We start from the raw sequence: 14533 nt of genomic DNA, 5'->3' as shown, positions 1-14533 counted from the left end.
AAATGGATTGCGACTGTGGCAAGCGATGACTCAAACGACGACGAATATTACAATACAAAGAGACACAAATGATTTTTTTTCAACGAGTTCTTAGAACATTTTATTACCGAAGAGAATAAGAATTTGTAAACTGTTAACAGACGATATGAATAGAGAAATGAAATCTTTTGAATCAAATAACAAAATTCTGATACAGCATTATAACCCGATTGATAAAACACTATCATCCGTGCTGACGATAATCCCACAACAAATCAAACGAAATCTACAAATCAAATAAATGACAGGACCAATCCCTATTTCTAGATCAAAAATAACAAAAAAAATGATATGAAATCTGGAAAGGTTTCCTTGAGCTAGTGTAGTTTATTCCAACGTTTAGCCGATATCCTAATAGTCATCTTCACGAATAAAGTTTAACAATATTTCTTGCGGATTCTCAAGATATTTTGACGATTGATGAAACATTTCCGCATTTAGAATCAAGATAAAATGATAATATTAAGTTTGAAAATGAGTCAGACGTATTAGATTTCAGGTAAACTATTTTATCACTGGTTAAATTCTAAACCCACATGAGGAAATGCATTAGAAATTAACATGTTTGTTCAACACTAGGGGGAGGCACCCGTACATATTCGTGAATTCACCAGGCCTTATTTTTGTAACGTATATAGAACAGATTGAATTCGAGATTTGACCTTGACCTCGTGTGCCACCATGGTCGACCGTCGCCCCGAGCGACAACACTAACAACAATACGACCATTTGAAGTCGGGTAGATCTGTCAAATTGTCGCGTAATTTATGAATGATTTTTTTGTAACATTCGTCAGTGAATGAACACGGCAGGAACTGAGCCAATTTCACCTGAAATATAATCAATTTCGTCAGGTCCAAATTCCAAGGTTAAACCAAAATCTTTGGTTTAGTTGCTTTATGTGCAATTTCACGTTTTCAAAATCTTAAACTTTTGGTGAATCTGGACCCAAGGACCTTATTCACTTAAAGAAACTGATTTTCATCATAAATGGTCTCGCAACGCAAATCGCCCACGCAAACTTGTACCGAAACTGTGGTCTTGAGAATGGTCACGCGGCAAAACAAAACGTATCGCCGAAACATAAAAATCTTTCACAAAATATTTCTAGCAAAAGTTTTACCCTCAAATACTGGACCAGTCTTTCCAAACCACCTTATGATTTCGAGCTAATATTCACCTTTTTCTCGTGTTTGCTGCTCGGTTCAGTCACACGTTTCACTAAACTATCGGTTGCTATTGGTAACGCATTGTAGATGTCTTCCGGTGTTGTCGTTCCTTTCGCAGTGGGAGGAGACTGACGCATAAACGGCAACCAGTCCAAAACAGCGCTGAAATTACACATGCAATTAAAACTCGTGTGCCACCAACGTAAAAATGTCAGGAGTAGCCTCAGTTGAAGGCTGGGTCCAGAACTCGGAAATACCGCCTAAATCCGTGCCAGGAACCAGCTTCACAGTTATGTCTCACATTTAAGACCGTTCTCCTACGACTTAAGACTAATCTTATAAGATTCAAGGCTACTGGATTTAAGTCACGGCTGAGCCCTCTAGAAACCAGGTGGTCTTAGACTGGTCTTTATTTGTTAGCTATAGAACAAAAATGAGGTTAGACTGATCTTAAGTTGTTAGATTGGTTATAGAACCAAAATGAGCTTAAACTGGTCTTAAAGTGTAAGCTCTGACTGGCCGTCCCTGGTATATGTTAAGCTTACCCGGCACAATCGGTTTGTTTTGTGATTTTACTGCGACAATGAACACAAGTAGCCGTGAACACAATCATCGTTAACCATTCGACTAATAGTTGAAGACTTGTGAATTTATCTGGAATCACCTCAGAAATCGAACCTTTCGGAAATCCGTTCAATTTTACATCGTTGATCCAATTCTCAAGCTCCCGATCGTCGATCAACTGTTGATCGTCTGTGTACGATGCGTTGACGATATTCTGTACGAATTCCTCGATCGTATCCCACATACGACTTCCATCTTCTCTCAGTCGATAGTCCGGCAACTTGTCCGAATCCGCCAAACCGTTTTTAGCCAGTACCTTCTTCAAAAATAAATCGTTCGCGTCGAATTTGAACGCTAAATTAGACAAGTAAGATACGGGACCCGGATGTCGCCGTTCCGCCTGCGACCAGCCAATCAGATTACGCGCCAATAGACCACGTGTGTATGACGTAATCAATTTATAAACGGGATTGGCAGACGATAGGTTCCGGTAACAGGCGACAAGGAAAGGTTCAACAACGAAATGAGATCTGAACAGATGAACGTCGAGAATCTGTTGTTGAATGTCGGCACATTTCAACCAGAGTTTCGCGTTCCACCAATCAACGGGATCGTCAGTCGGCAGCCATATTGGATTATCTTCGCCGTTTTCCGGATAAAGTCGGATCGCGATCGGAAGAACGGTTTTGTCGGATGTCACGTGGAATAAGGCGACCGGAGATGAGACGTATTTATCTGTACTGGTTCCTTCTAACAGCGCCCTCAACTGCGGGTATTGCGCCAGGTAGATTCTGCCAGCCTGTCGGAGAATAGTTACACAAAACATTTCATTCTTCACGAATAAACATGATTCTGTTATTCAATTTAGATCATTATACGCAGCAGAGAAAACAATCATAATTTTACTGAATTGATTGAGGAGAGTCGGAAGGTCGTAACTATGGTAACAAATCATAATTTTGCTGAATCGTTGAAGTTTATTGAGAATGATTAGGTCGTCATTTAGTATAGGTTATTACGTATTTACTGTTTATAAGAAACCCAGTCAAACTTTATGTAATTGTAATTTCGGTAATTGTAATTTCTGTAATTGTATTTTCTGTAATTTTAATTTCTGTAATTGTACCTTCATTTCATCTTGGATTTGAATATCAAGTGTTTGTGATATATCGACTGCCGATAGACAAGGAGGCATACTACTGCATCTCTTCAAGTTATACATGTTACCGCCGTTTACGAAATCGCGTCCGAACTCAACATCGTTTTTGAGATTCTCACAGAATTGATATCTCAATTCTGTATCGATTGAGATATCGTTTGAAAAGGGTTTAACGTGGTTACAGCTGGTATCGATGTGCGGATGCTGGGTTTCTATGGGTAACTGATCGATCACTGATAAACCGCTAGGTAATCCATCCCTCTCTCTCCAATCAAACCTCGATCGTCGCTCAGCGATTTCTATTTTTCGATTTTCTCTCAGAAACGAATTTTCATCTTCAGATATCGACGCTAAAAACAAGGATAGATAGAAAATGAATAAATTAAAATTTACACGGAAAGTTATCAAGTTTTGCCCAAAACAACGAACCATATTTTTAACACTCTTCAAAGTTTTAACCCGCGAACCATGTGTCACAATTTGCTTAAACATTGAACAACAGTTATCAGATTTGGAACCAACTATTACCTGTGACCCGATTTTAAGGGATAGTTGTCCCCCCCCCCACCATTTCGCGAATATAAACAGCCAGTTGGAAGCTTAGAAATTGTATTCTAAAAAGCAACTAATTGAAAATGAACTAACTTTAACTGTTTTACTGTAGTGTCAAATTCAACTAATGAGTTGTGTCAGACACAGATAAGTTGATCTTTCTATGTATTCAAACAATAGCAGCTATAAATCGTCAGTTATGATTTGGAATTTTATTCAATAGAAGAAACTACGGTACTGAATTCAACAGAGCTAATTCACATTTTATAATGGAATTGAGTAACATAATTTTGAGAGTTGGCTCAGCTCGCCTCGTGCGTCGATCCACGTACCATGTCCTCTAGGTAAATACAGTACATCTTTCAACCACATATAACACGGGAATTCAGTGTGATATTTCATCTCTGTATGAAACACTAGAACATAATCTAAACAAACATAATCTTTAAAACCGGTCTTTAATTCCATCTGAAAAACAGAGAAAAATATGAAAAATTATTCACTCTAAGAAAAACCTTTGAATACTCGTGATTTACTGTCAACCACTGCCCCTGACCAACTCTGAATGCTACTGCTGTCTGGAGCTGTGATGACACATGTTTTGGTAGCACCTATAGTATCGCAATGTATGAGGCTTACGTTCGTTGAGAGTTTTTGAGTTTTGAAATATCATTAATTCGAAATGAAGAACCGAATGCAATTAAAATGAATACACAGTGGACTCGACCAAAATAACGATTTTACCGCCGGTACAGACAAAAAATTCTGGTGCAAATATTCGGATTTTTTTTTCACACTGATAAACAGTGGGGACAGGAATTAGTTCCATTATTCTATCGGTTTAGCGAATAGACCTGACGTACCGCTATCAGGCGGAATCTACTGAATTAGATTAAAATAGAGGTTAGTAGCAAATTACGATTAAATCGTGTTTAAATTATTTTTCAAATTGTATTTGTTTATTAATTATTTCTTATCAGAGAGAATGAAGCATTCATGATTCATATTTAATCTGACGACTGATTAAGGGAAATAAAAAAAAAACACTGTACAAAAACCTTTATAGCAAGAATCTCTCCGACGTCCACGCTGTAAACTTCATAGGCCAATAACGAGTCGCGCTGGAAATCATCTTTTAACTCGTGATCGAGTAGAATCGGTTGAGTCGAGGACAACGAGCCTGATTAACAGAAATAGATAGAAAATGATAAACTGATTTTATACCTGCAGGAATCAGTCGCTAATTCCCGAGTCGAATAGTGGTCTTAAGTATCTCAAGACTGAGCTTAGACTGGTCTTAAGTCTTAAGCCATGACTATGCAACTGCCACAGGGGGCCGGTTGCATAGTCATGGCTTAGACTTAAGACCAGTCTAAGACCAACTTAGTTCTATAGCCAATCCAACAATTTAAGACCAGTGTTAAGATTTAAGACACTTTTGGACTTAAGTCGCGACTGTGCAACTGGCCCCAGGAAGTTTTAACGTTAAGGCATACTTTGAAGGTTAAGGAGACTTATTCTAAGTACGAACTTTCGCTAGTGCATCGTAGTAGCTTCATCGGGTAAATGAGTAAATGGAGAAAACACTAACAATATTTATAGGCAGAATGACACTATAACTAGAGTAAACAGGATCAACTAGGTAATCAAAAATAATGAGTGACAAAGATCGATTATGATATCTTACCGATAAGAGTGATATAGATGCTTCCATCGGTTCCCGCCTTCTCTTTATTACTCGTTTTTACCACTATTACATACTCAGTTTGCGGTTCAGTTGTCGGAGCCAGCCGCCGCAATCTCACCGCCTGCGACACCGGGTAGACTTTTATCCGCGCATGCGCCAGCGAGTTGTAATCGTACTGATTTCTCGCTTCCGGAAAGGCCAACATTTTCGGGTGATGACGTAGATTAGTTTTCGTCCGTTCCATGGCGTCGTCTGCCATGGCGGTTGTTATAGTAACGGCTACTGCCGATAACCACGGATGGGTCTTCTCATTCCAGGCGACGCTCGAGTTGAATATCTCATGGGTGTCAGTATCCGTCACCAGGTGGAGCTGTATTTGTAGGACATAGTTGGCAGTCTGACCGGAACGGAGCCTCGTTTTAAATTCTTGACGCAGATAGTTTTTCGGAAGATCGATATTTTCGCGTCTGCCTCTTTTCCTTGACGAAATTAAAATCACCGAAAATAACATTTCTCTTCGTTGAAAATGAAGTAAAAAACTTTTTCAATGAAAACTTCATTTTTCGTCGAAATTCAACTCAAATATTTTGTACTTCAGTATTTTCCGTTATCCCTCACTTACCACAGTTCCCTTTGATCCTGCTCATCGGGCAATCCGGAATCTTGGTCAGCAACGCCATCACGCGGCACCAAACGGAACCTCGCGTATCGCCGTTTTCCATCTTTGGCGTAGAATATTTCCGTTGCGTGGCAATAATACGTCATATTACAATAGGAATCCGGGGCTCGTCTCATCAATTCGATTACGGTGTAGATACTAGAATATAAAGAGGACCTACGTATTGTTTGCTGATTAACTGGTCCCTAGACTGAGGTTTCCTCTGTGCTACAGGAACATGAAATAGTTTGATGAATATAAACAGGTTCATGAGTGGAAAAAACTTATTCTAAAACAAGTTAGTTCACAGATTCGCCGTTAATGATTTATATAGGGGCAGCACTTGACGGTCGAAATCCGATAGAGATAGGCATTCCTACTGCAGTTGATAATTACGATGTAATCTCACTTATAAATATAAATTCATTGAATATTTTTTTTTGTGAAATCTGTTCTCAAGACTCGCCTGCTATTTGGACTCGTTTAGATGATAAACTATAAATGATATATCAAAGCAAGTTCTCAAAACAGGGATGAATTTGAAAAAGAGAACTTACTTGATCGGATATTTGAAAAGCCAATCTCTAAATCCGTTGATATTATCGAGTATGAACGATTCGGTGAATTCGCCGAACGATACGAGATTGTGGAAGAAATTGATATGACCGGTATTCATTACCAGATCCAATGGACCTCCATCTTCCGCATCGATAAACTTAATGGATGCTGATCGTCCGTCTAAACCAGCGTCGTCATCGAGGTTGAAATTACCGTGACGAATTCGAACTCGAAATCTGTAAATAACCACAATACTTGTAGATAATAAGTATATCATTGGTCATAGGCTAAATTTGGCCCGACCAAAAAGTCGGACCAGACCCGACCTAAATTTGGGCACGGGAGAAAGATTTTGCATTTGAATTGCAACTACCGGTACTGGGAATATCTCACTAGGCGTCGTTTGAGCAAATTGTTAATTAATTACAAGCCTCTGTTGACTGGTGAAATTAACGCATCTTTATTTTGTTGCTTGAAGTTTTCACATTTCAAATTTGCTACAGTGTATTTCTAAATGAAATAGATCAATAACTTTGGTGTAAATTCATCTTAACGTTCGAATCATTCCTGACTTTACGATTTGGTCCTAAATACGCATTAACAGCTCATTCTAGTTTGCTTTGGTTTTAAAAGTATTTAGAATTGAGAGCTTTTAATGGACTGACAGTGTGTGAGTGTTTCACCAACTTAGCCAATAGGCTTCTCGGCCTATTGGCTAAGATCAAAGTGTAGTAAATACATGAATACCAAATGGCCATTAACAAATATCAAATTGAGATAGGATGATGTCACCGATGACAAACTCAACAGACGACACCGTTACGGTTAGTTACGCGTTTCTACGTTCCGGTGCGTGGCAGAACGCAGTTTGGTATGCGTTTAATATTTACATCTATTTCTGGATGGTGACCGGTGTTACGGGGGGTTTACTGTCTGTAGTCGTTTTGTTCCGTCTGCGTCGTACGATAGACGCGTGCACCTTCCAGTATCTGATACCGCTAGCTTTTTCTGATACGAGTTTTGTCGTCACTTTTTCGTTGAAGTGTCTGGAACGAATTCATATAGTGGCCGGCACCGAGGCTCATGGCCGCTACGTGTTCTACGCCGTTAATGAAGTCACGTGTAAACTGGGAATGGTGCTCATCAATATCAGTATTGAAATCTCTACGTGGATTCTGTTGTGTTTTGCCGTGGAGCGCAGTATAGCGGTACTGGTTCCTTTGCGCATCGGGAGACTGGTGACCCGGGCTCGACGCCGGAATCTTGTTTCGTCAATTTTTCTATACTACGCCGTAACGGAAGCTGCTTTGGGTGTTACTTTCCACATTAGAACAATTGGGCATGGCTTAAAAAACTGCCAGTTGAAAACCTTTTCAAGAATTATTGAGCAAATACTTGCAATTTATAATTTCTCAATGATGACAATAATTCCTTGGATTGGTTTTATATTTTCTACAGTTCTTATCGCTATTCAGTTTGTCAGACGAGATGTCCAGTTCACGAAGACGAACATTTCCGAACAGCAACGAAGATGCGTACGCAATCTAATTTGCATAATCGTAGCCTTTTTCGTGTTTAACGCACCAAATACTGTAATCAACTTGTTTAGCTATGCGACTGACAAAATGAAGTATTTACCAACTCAAATAAATCATTTGACGCACCTTATCGGGGGTGTTTTAATGATCGCAAATAGTGCTGTTAATTTTTTCATATATATCGTGAATTTGAGGTCATTTCGCGCAGAGCTGATTCTTCTAGTGAAACTATGAGAATTCAAAGCGTTAGCGGGGTTCGAACCTGATTCACTGTGTCTCTTGAAAAGATGTGGTAACATCATTTTGGTATCAACACCGACAAAATACTACATATGTTGAGGATATCTCGGGAAGAACAGCGATTCCTTACGCAGAACTACACGTGGCAATACTATAGCGAGGCTTCAATGAAAATGTTCTATGTTAAATCAATCTGTGAATGAAGCGATTTCGGCAACGGTTACGGTTGAGTCAAGCTCAATAGGGATAGGAACGTGACGACATCGCCAAAATACAGGGAGTAACTATTTAATCTATTTGAGTACAAAGGTTTGATTTGACACTAAAATCAGTTGTTCCATTGCAATAAACAGGAGTTAACCTTTTTATGACAGTTTGGCGTCAGACGTTGTAGGGAACCCTAACAACGACTGGTATTTAGACGAGGAGAGATGCTATCATATTCGAGTCGCTGGTGAGTGAGGGCTTCAGGACCCAGTACCGCAGTTGCTTTTAGTTAAATACTCTAGGTTCGAATGTCTTTTGACCAAGAGTAAGATTTCGACCCCCATTAACCAAACAAGTAAAATTATGTTTTTTGGACATTTTAGGGTCTATGTACTCACCTTCTACCGGGTATAAAAAAATCATTTTCTGGAATTTGATCGTTCTCTAAAATTTCAGCGAATCCCAGACCTCCAACTCCTGTCGGGTGGCTCGGTCTCAGTCCTTGTTTATGGGCAGCGACGCCGAAAATAGTTTTAAATTTAAACGTTTCCAAACACAACCCGACAGACCCACCGCCACATCCGGCTTTCTACAACGAAATACAAGAATGAAAACCTGAAAACTTTGCGATGCGAACGTCATACATAAACAATAAATAGAAGTAATGTAAATGAATAAGTCTGGAAGTGACGTATGTGTCTACGTAGGACTAATATAGTGCGGCCATGAGCTCCGATGAGTGCAAAAGATATTTCTAGGTTATTGTGACGTGTGTAGGTACGTCAACACTCCATACATGGATTGCAGGATTGTTGTGACGTATGAATACGTTTCAATCCGTAAATACCAAGCCATGTATGGAAGAGGGCCTGCACACGTTACTACACAGTAAAACAATATAAAAATGGAGCGTTTATACTTAAGAAGGTTTTGCGCTTACTTTGAATTGTATTTTCTGTAAATCCTCGAAAGCTTTTAAACCTTTCACATCTTTGAATATATCGTATCCTTTGTTCATCCATATTTTACCATCTGTCATTCTGGTGAGCGCGGGAAATGAGAGAGAGAGAGAGAGAGAGAGAGAGAGAGAGAGAGAGAGAGAGAGAGAGAGAGAAACCAGTGACACGTTAAATAAACAATCAATATGACACATTGATGTGTGTTTGTAACAGTGAAACCGAATACACAGCTTCAATTTCAAGTTGATTTTCAGAACTTATTTGCATAAGATATGCAAATTAGGAGAGTCAGAATTTACTAAATTGGTATTTTGTCGGTCTAATCACGAACCCCTTCGCCATAGACCCCCTATATTTTTACCTATGTAACAGTGAAATCTAATTTTAGAGAGTTTTAGAGTTCAATTTCAAGTTCAATTTTCAGGTCTGCTTTGCATTAGATATGCAAATCAGGGGTGTCAGAATTTACTGAACTGAGTTCAATTCCAAGTTGATTTTCATGGGACGAGATTTATAGACCGGTACTTACTTTAACCCGATGGCTTACTCAGCTGAAATTGAGTCTCAAACTACCCCTTTCAAACTACACCCCCCCTCCCTCCTCAAATTACCGCCCTCAACCTAACCCTTTCAAACCACACTACATCTTAAACTACCTATAGAACTACTAACCTGAAATCAAACTGTGCTGATTCAGTCATATACGTATCTCATAGAGTATCACAGAGTATCACGGAGTATCACAGAGTCTCACAGAGTATCACCAGAGTATCACCAGAGTATCACAGAGTCTCACAGAGTCTCACAGAGTATCACCAGAGTATCACCAGAGTATCACCAGAGTCTCACAGAGTCTCACAGAGTATCACCAGAGTATCACCAGAGTATCACCAGAGTATCACCAGAGTATCACCAGAGTATCACAGTGCTGATGACGAAGTGTCACGCGCGGACCTCACAAAACAACAACAACATGCACACAGTAACAACTGCAGAAAAACCAATCAAATTTTCATTCGAACTAAAGCCGTTTATGAAGAACAGAGTTTCTATATAGAGAATATCGGATCGGTAAATTATCGATTTTAAACATCTGGCATTATGACGTGCGCGCGCGCGGCTCAGTGGCAAAGAGCTGTTTAGTGTTTGTATTGTATATAAGTCTTGTCACATGTTGATGTAATGATTCCTGAATTATTTATGAAAAATTACATAAATCACTATGAAAAAACATTATCAAAATTTCCCGCATTGATATAGGCCTAAAATCCGGCTGGACTATTCGATGTGATTGTTTTTATAACTGGAAGAATGAGAAAAAAGAATCATTTTTCTATTTACAAATCTTCAGCGAGGGGCCCAGTTCTATGAATCTTACCCAGGCTCTGTATCCGGGCGTAGGTCGGCCTGGCGACTGTCAGTGACTTGTTGCACTAAAAGGTAGCTTAGGAAACCTGGATGTAATGATACTATGACAACGCGCCACTAGGATACTGAGGAGCTGTATAAGTTCGTCTAGAGCTACTGTGGGTAGTTTACTGCTTCGGGGTAACATGAGTTACGTCGTGGGCTCCAGGGGCTGGTTCCATAGTCAGGGCATAGACTTAAGACCGTTCTAAAACCAACTTAGTCCTATAGCTGATCTAACAGCTTAAGACCAGTCTTAAGATTCAAGACCACCTTTGGTCTTGACTATGGAACGGCTAGTACCGTGAGGTAACTTAAGTTAGATCCGGGGTTTCTGTGTACTGTCCCTTGTAGTCAAATACTGTAAGAACACTAAAGAAGAACGTCCTGGGGGTGCTGTATGTCAGCAGATATCACTCAGTCCCCTGCGGTGCATGTACGAAAACTATAGACTATTTAACTTAAATACGTTTTAATTGGGATTACTTTAAGCGCGCGTAACAGCTTGAAGTAACTACCGTCACCAGAAATCCAACTACTAAACCGTATTCAATATAATTCATGGCATATATATTTTGATACCCACGAATCACCCAGTGTCATTAAACTATGATTTAGTGGCTTTTTTATTCAATGTTTGATCTGAAACTAGATTCTGCGTCACAGCTGCATAACGAGCTTATCTCGATATTCCAACTGTGGCACGCAAGTAGTTAGTTCACAGATTCACCACTACTTATTATCGTAGCGGCAGCACCAAACGGTCAAGATTTAAATGAACTCGGTATGATTCTACTGCGGCACGCGAGCTATAAGTTAGTTCACAGTTTTGCCACTAATCGTTAATATAGGGGCAGCATCCGACGGTCGAAAACTGAAATAGTTCGATATTCCTGTTGTGGCATGCGAGTACAAATTTAGTTCTCAGATTCACCGCTAACGATTTGTAAAGGGGCAGCACTTGACGGAGTGTGATATTGCATCTAACTATGGCACGCGAGTAATATAGATTTTCTTTCAAATACCTAAAATTCTTTGATAAAGTCTAAAACCACCAACGACAATTATTCACGATTACTTCATAAGAAAATTCAAAAACAAGAAGAAGAAATTCGTTTTCATTTATTCATTGTTTATTCACTGGTTGAATAGCACCTATCAATATATACAATATATATTTAAATCCCAGGCCTTTAACCTGGGAACCCCATAGAACCCCATTACTAACCCATCATGCCCAGGTACAATCCCCATATAGCCCTACTTACTCCCTATAACCTTGATACCCCGTAACCCTATTTGTCTTGTCAATCCCTCACTCGCCCTACCCCTAGTCTATTCAGATCCCCTAAAGTTCTCCAAACCCCATGTTGACCTTCACCCCACGACACACCCCACAGAGTCAGTACTATATATAACTTTATATTATGCAAATATGACACGATTTTTATCAGTTCATTAGATTACAATGATACATTATTACTGTCAATGTTACGTATTGTATATACAAGGAGCAAATTGAAAAGAGAAAAGGGGGTCGACTCGATCAGGGGGGTGGCTGGAACCGGGGGGTTGGGAAACACTTACAACACTATCAAACACTACAATTATCATTCCTTTATACACAATATACCAATTTTGTCATCGCAAATTATACTTTCTTACATAATCATTCATTTTCATTTTTTGTTATCACATGTTTTTCGACTAGAATTTGACATTTGACAATCAATTACTACGCTAACGCCACCCGGTGGTAGGCGTTGTTATAATCTACTACTGGACCTGAATTAACAATGACGATCGTTGTTGATATGACGACCAATACACTGGAAGCACTGATATTATTGATTTGAATTATGCTCGTGTATTATTGATTTTCGATATATCTGAAATTATGCCAGTAAAATATATCTATATATTGATATGTATTGATATATCAACATTAATTAAAACTTGTTTCAATTTTCACAATATTTACACGAAATAAACCAATTAGTTATCAATATTAATTACATTTCGAACTATTGGTTGAATTGTAAGTGAAAAACTCTTGAGTTTCTGTTTGAAACTATATAATAAAATCTCTGCACAGTAAGAAAGAAAAATTAAGTCGGATAATTGTCCATGAAACGGTGGTCTATTCGAAAAAAACATAATTTAGTCTGGTCAGTATTCCTGAAGATGACTATCGGGTTTAAGTCGAAACATGGAATAAACATTGAGTTCATGGAAATATTTCTCGTATAAACTCTTAGTATGCAGGAATTTTATATTATCTTCACAACACAAACTCAGAATGTTTCATCAATGGTTATAATGAGGACAACATCAGTATCCCTGAAAATGATTATTAGGATATAGTTGAAAAGTTTAATTAAATATTAGCTCAAAGAGACATTTCCAAAGAGACATTTCAAGTATTCTTAATGTGGGATTTCATAATACATTGTAACTAATTCATTTAGTTGTAACTACTGTTTAGAAATGGTTACAATGTAAAAAATAAACGCTACAATTAAATTGAATCACAAAATAAATCGAGGCTGTTTTTTTTCTATTATGAGCATTTCGCAGGCTGAGCAATAAACAATCAAATCATTTTCAAACATTACTATTTCACAAAAACGAATTGAGTCATGAAAGTCTCGAAAATATCTGGAGATAATATTCTAATATTTGCGAAGATTTTCATTTAAAACGTTTTAAATTCATCCAATCGGACACAAACATTTACACGATACACACGTTAATATTTACAATCAAAAAATACAATATTAATATTAATATTAATATATATATATATATCTAATAATAATTGAAGTTAAGTAGAAAACCCGGTTGTTTATTCTCTGGTTATCATTAACATTATTGTATATAGAAACTAAATGCATTGATATTACACAACAAAATACTAGAAAACACATTATAACTAGCAAAACATAAGCACGTAATGAGTGAGGTGAAACCGCCCTCCCAACTGACCTCCCAATAACTACCTCTATAACCCCCCCCCCCCATCCAAATACAAGTTACATTATATTTCATCATTATCAACCATGTTCTAAGAAATAATCGGATGCTGTCACCAACAGAGAAGGAATCATTACTACAGAAAATTCTGAGAGATTCATTTAAGACCAAAATTTTCTATTTTCTATTCTATAAGTTGTTCGAAATGTAAGGTATCTCATTGATCTTACAGACATGTGATTAATTGTTACATTGTAACTAAGATTGTTACATCATAAGATTGTTACACTGTAACCAAGATAGTTACACTATAACCAAGATTGTAACATAGTAACCAAAGTTGTTACGCCGTAACCAAGATTGTAACATCATAACCAAGGTTGTTACGCCATAACCAAGGTTGTTACACCATTACCAAGGTTGTTACACCATAACCAAGATTGTTACATTTGAAATATTTTGATTATGTGTCCATGAACAGAGAAGATATTACCGGAATACATCACTTATCACAGTTACGTTAAATAAACAAGTGTTACATGAATTTAAAGAAATATCTGCATTATACAAACAAAATATTGCATTAACTAATTAAATGTATCTATCTGAGTATGAGTATACAATCTCTCTCGATACCTGAATTGATATTCAATTTCACAAACATTGAAAGAAAGGCATTTAAAGCACTTCTGATCAGTCATTAGGTATTTTCAGATAAGAGATATTTCACCCAATGAGGGGGAATATCACCTTCCACCCACCCGCTCAAATCTCTTTCCATTAATAAATGTTGAATGCAGAATCGTTATAATCAGTAATGAGC

The 14533-nt window shown here is 38.1% G+C and overlaps 1 protein-coding gene across 1 annotated transcript; it reads right to left on the bottom strand.

Moving 5' to 3' along the window:
• Positions 1-208: 208 nt before the first annotated feature.
• LOC141906996 (allene oxide synthase-lipoxygenase protein-like) lies at positions 209-10334 on the bottom strand. The gene is made up of 12 exons (XM_074796520.1): positions 10003-10334; positions 9312-9411; positions 8770-8960; positions 6386-6622; positions 5793-5987; positions 5171-5649; positions 4542-4663; positions 3816-3951; positions 2899-3281; positions 1754-2571; positions 1220-1370; positions 209-869 (listed from the first exon to the last, which is right to left on the bottom strand). The coding sequence occupies exons 1-12, from the start codon at positions 10029-10031 to the stop codon at positions 750-752; spliced, it is 2961 nt and encodes a 986-aa protein (XP_074652621.1). The 5' UTR covers positions 10032-10334; the 3' UTR covers positions 209-749.
• Between the last annotated feature and the right edge of the window lie 4199 nt (positions 10335-14533).

Source organism: Tubulanus polymorphus, chromosome 6, assembly GCF_964204645.1.
Source record: "Tubulanus polymorphus chromosome 6, tnTubPoly1.2, whole genome shotgun sequence".
Classification (NCBI taxonomy): domain Eukaryota; kingdom Metazoa; phylum Nemertea; class Palaeonemertea; order Tubulaniformes; family Tubulanidae; genus Tubulanus; species Tubulanus polymorphus.
The sequence above is the reverse complement of the archived record's forward strand: the minus strand, read 5'-3'. Positions and strand labels throughout refer to the sequence as shown.

What these genes read in the sequence shown, in the direction of transcription:
- LOC141906996 (XM_074796520.1), bottom strand. Translation starts at nt 10,031, where the DNA reads ATGACTGAATCAGCACAGTTTGATTTCAG. An exon ending in TTTTTTATACCCGGTAGAAG is followed by an intron (nt 6,623 to 8,769) that starts GTGAGTACATAG and finishes GGTTATTTACAG; the next exon opens with ATTTCGAGTTCGAATTCGTC. An exon ending in AAATCCAAGATGAAATGAAG is followed by an intron (nt 2,572 to 2,898) that starts GTACAATTACAG and finishes ATTCTCCGACAG; the next exon opens with GCTGGCAGAATCTACCTGGC.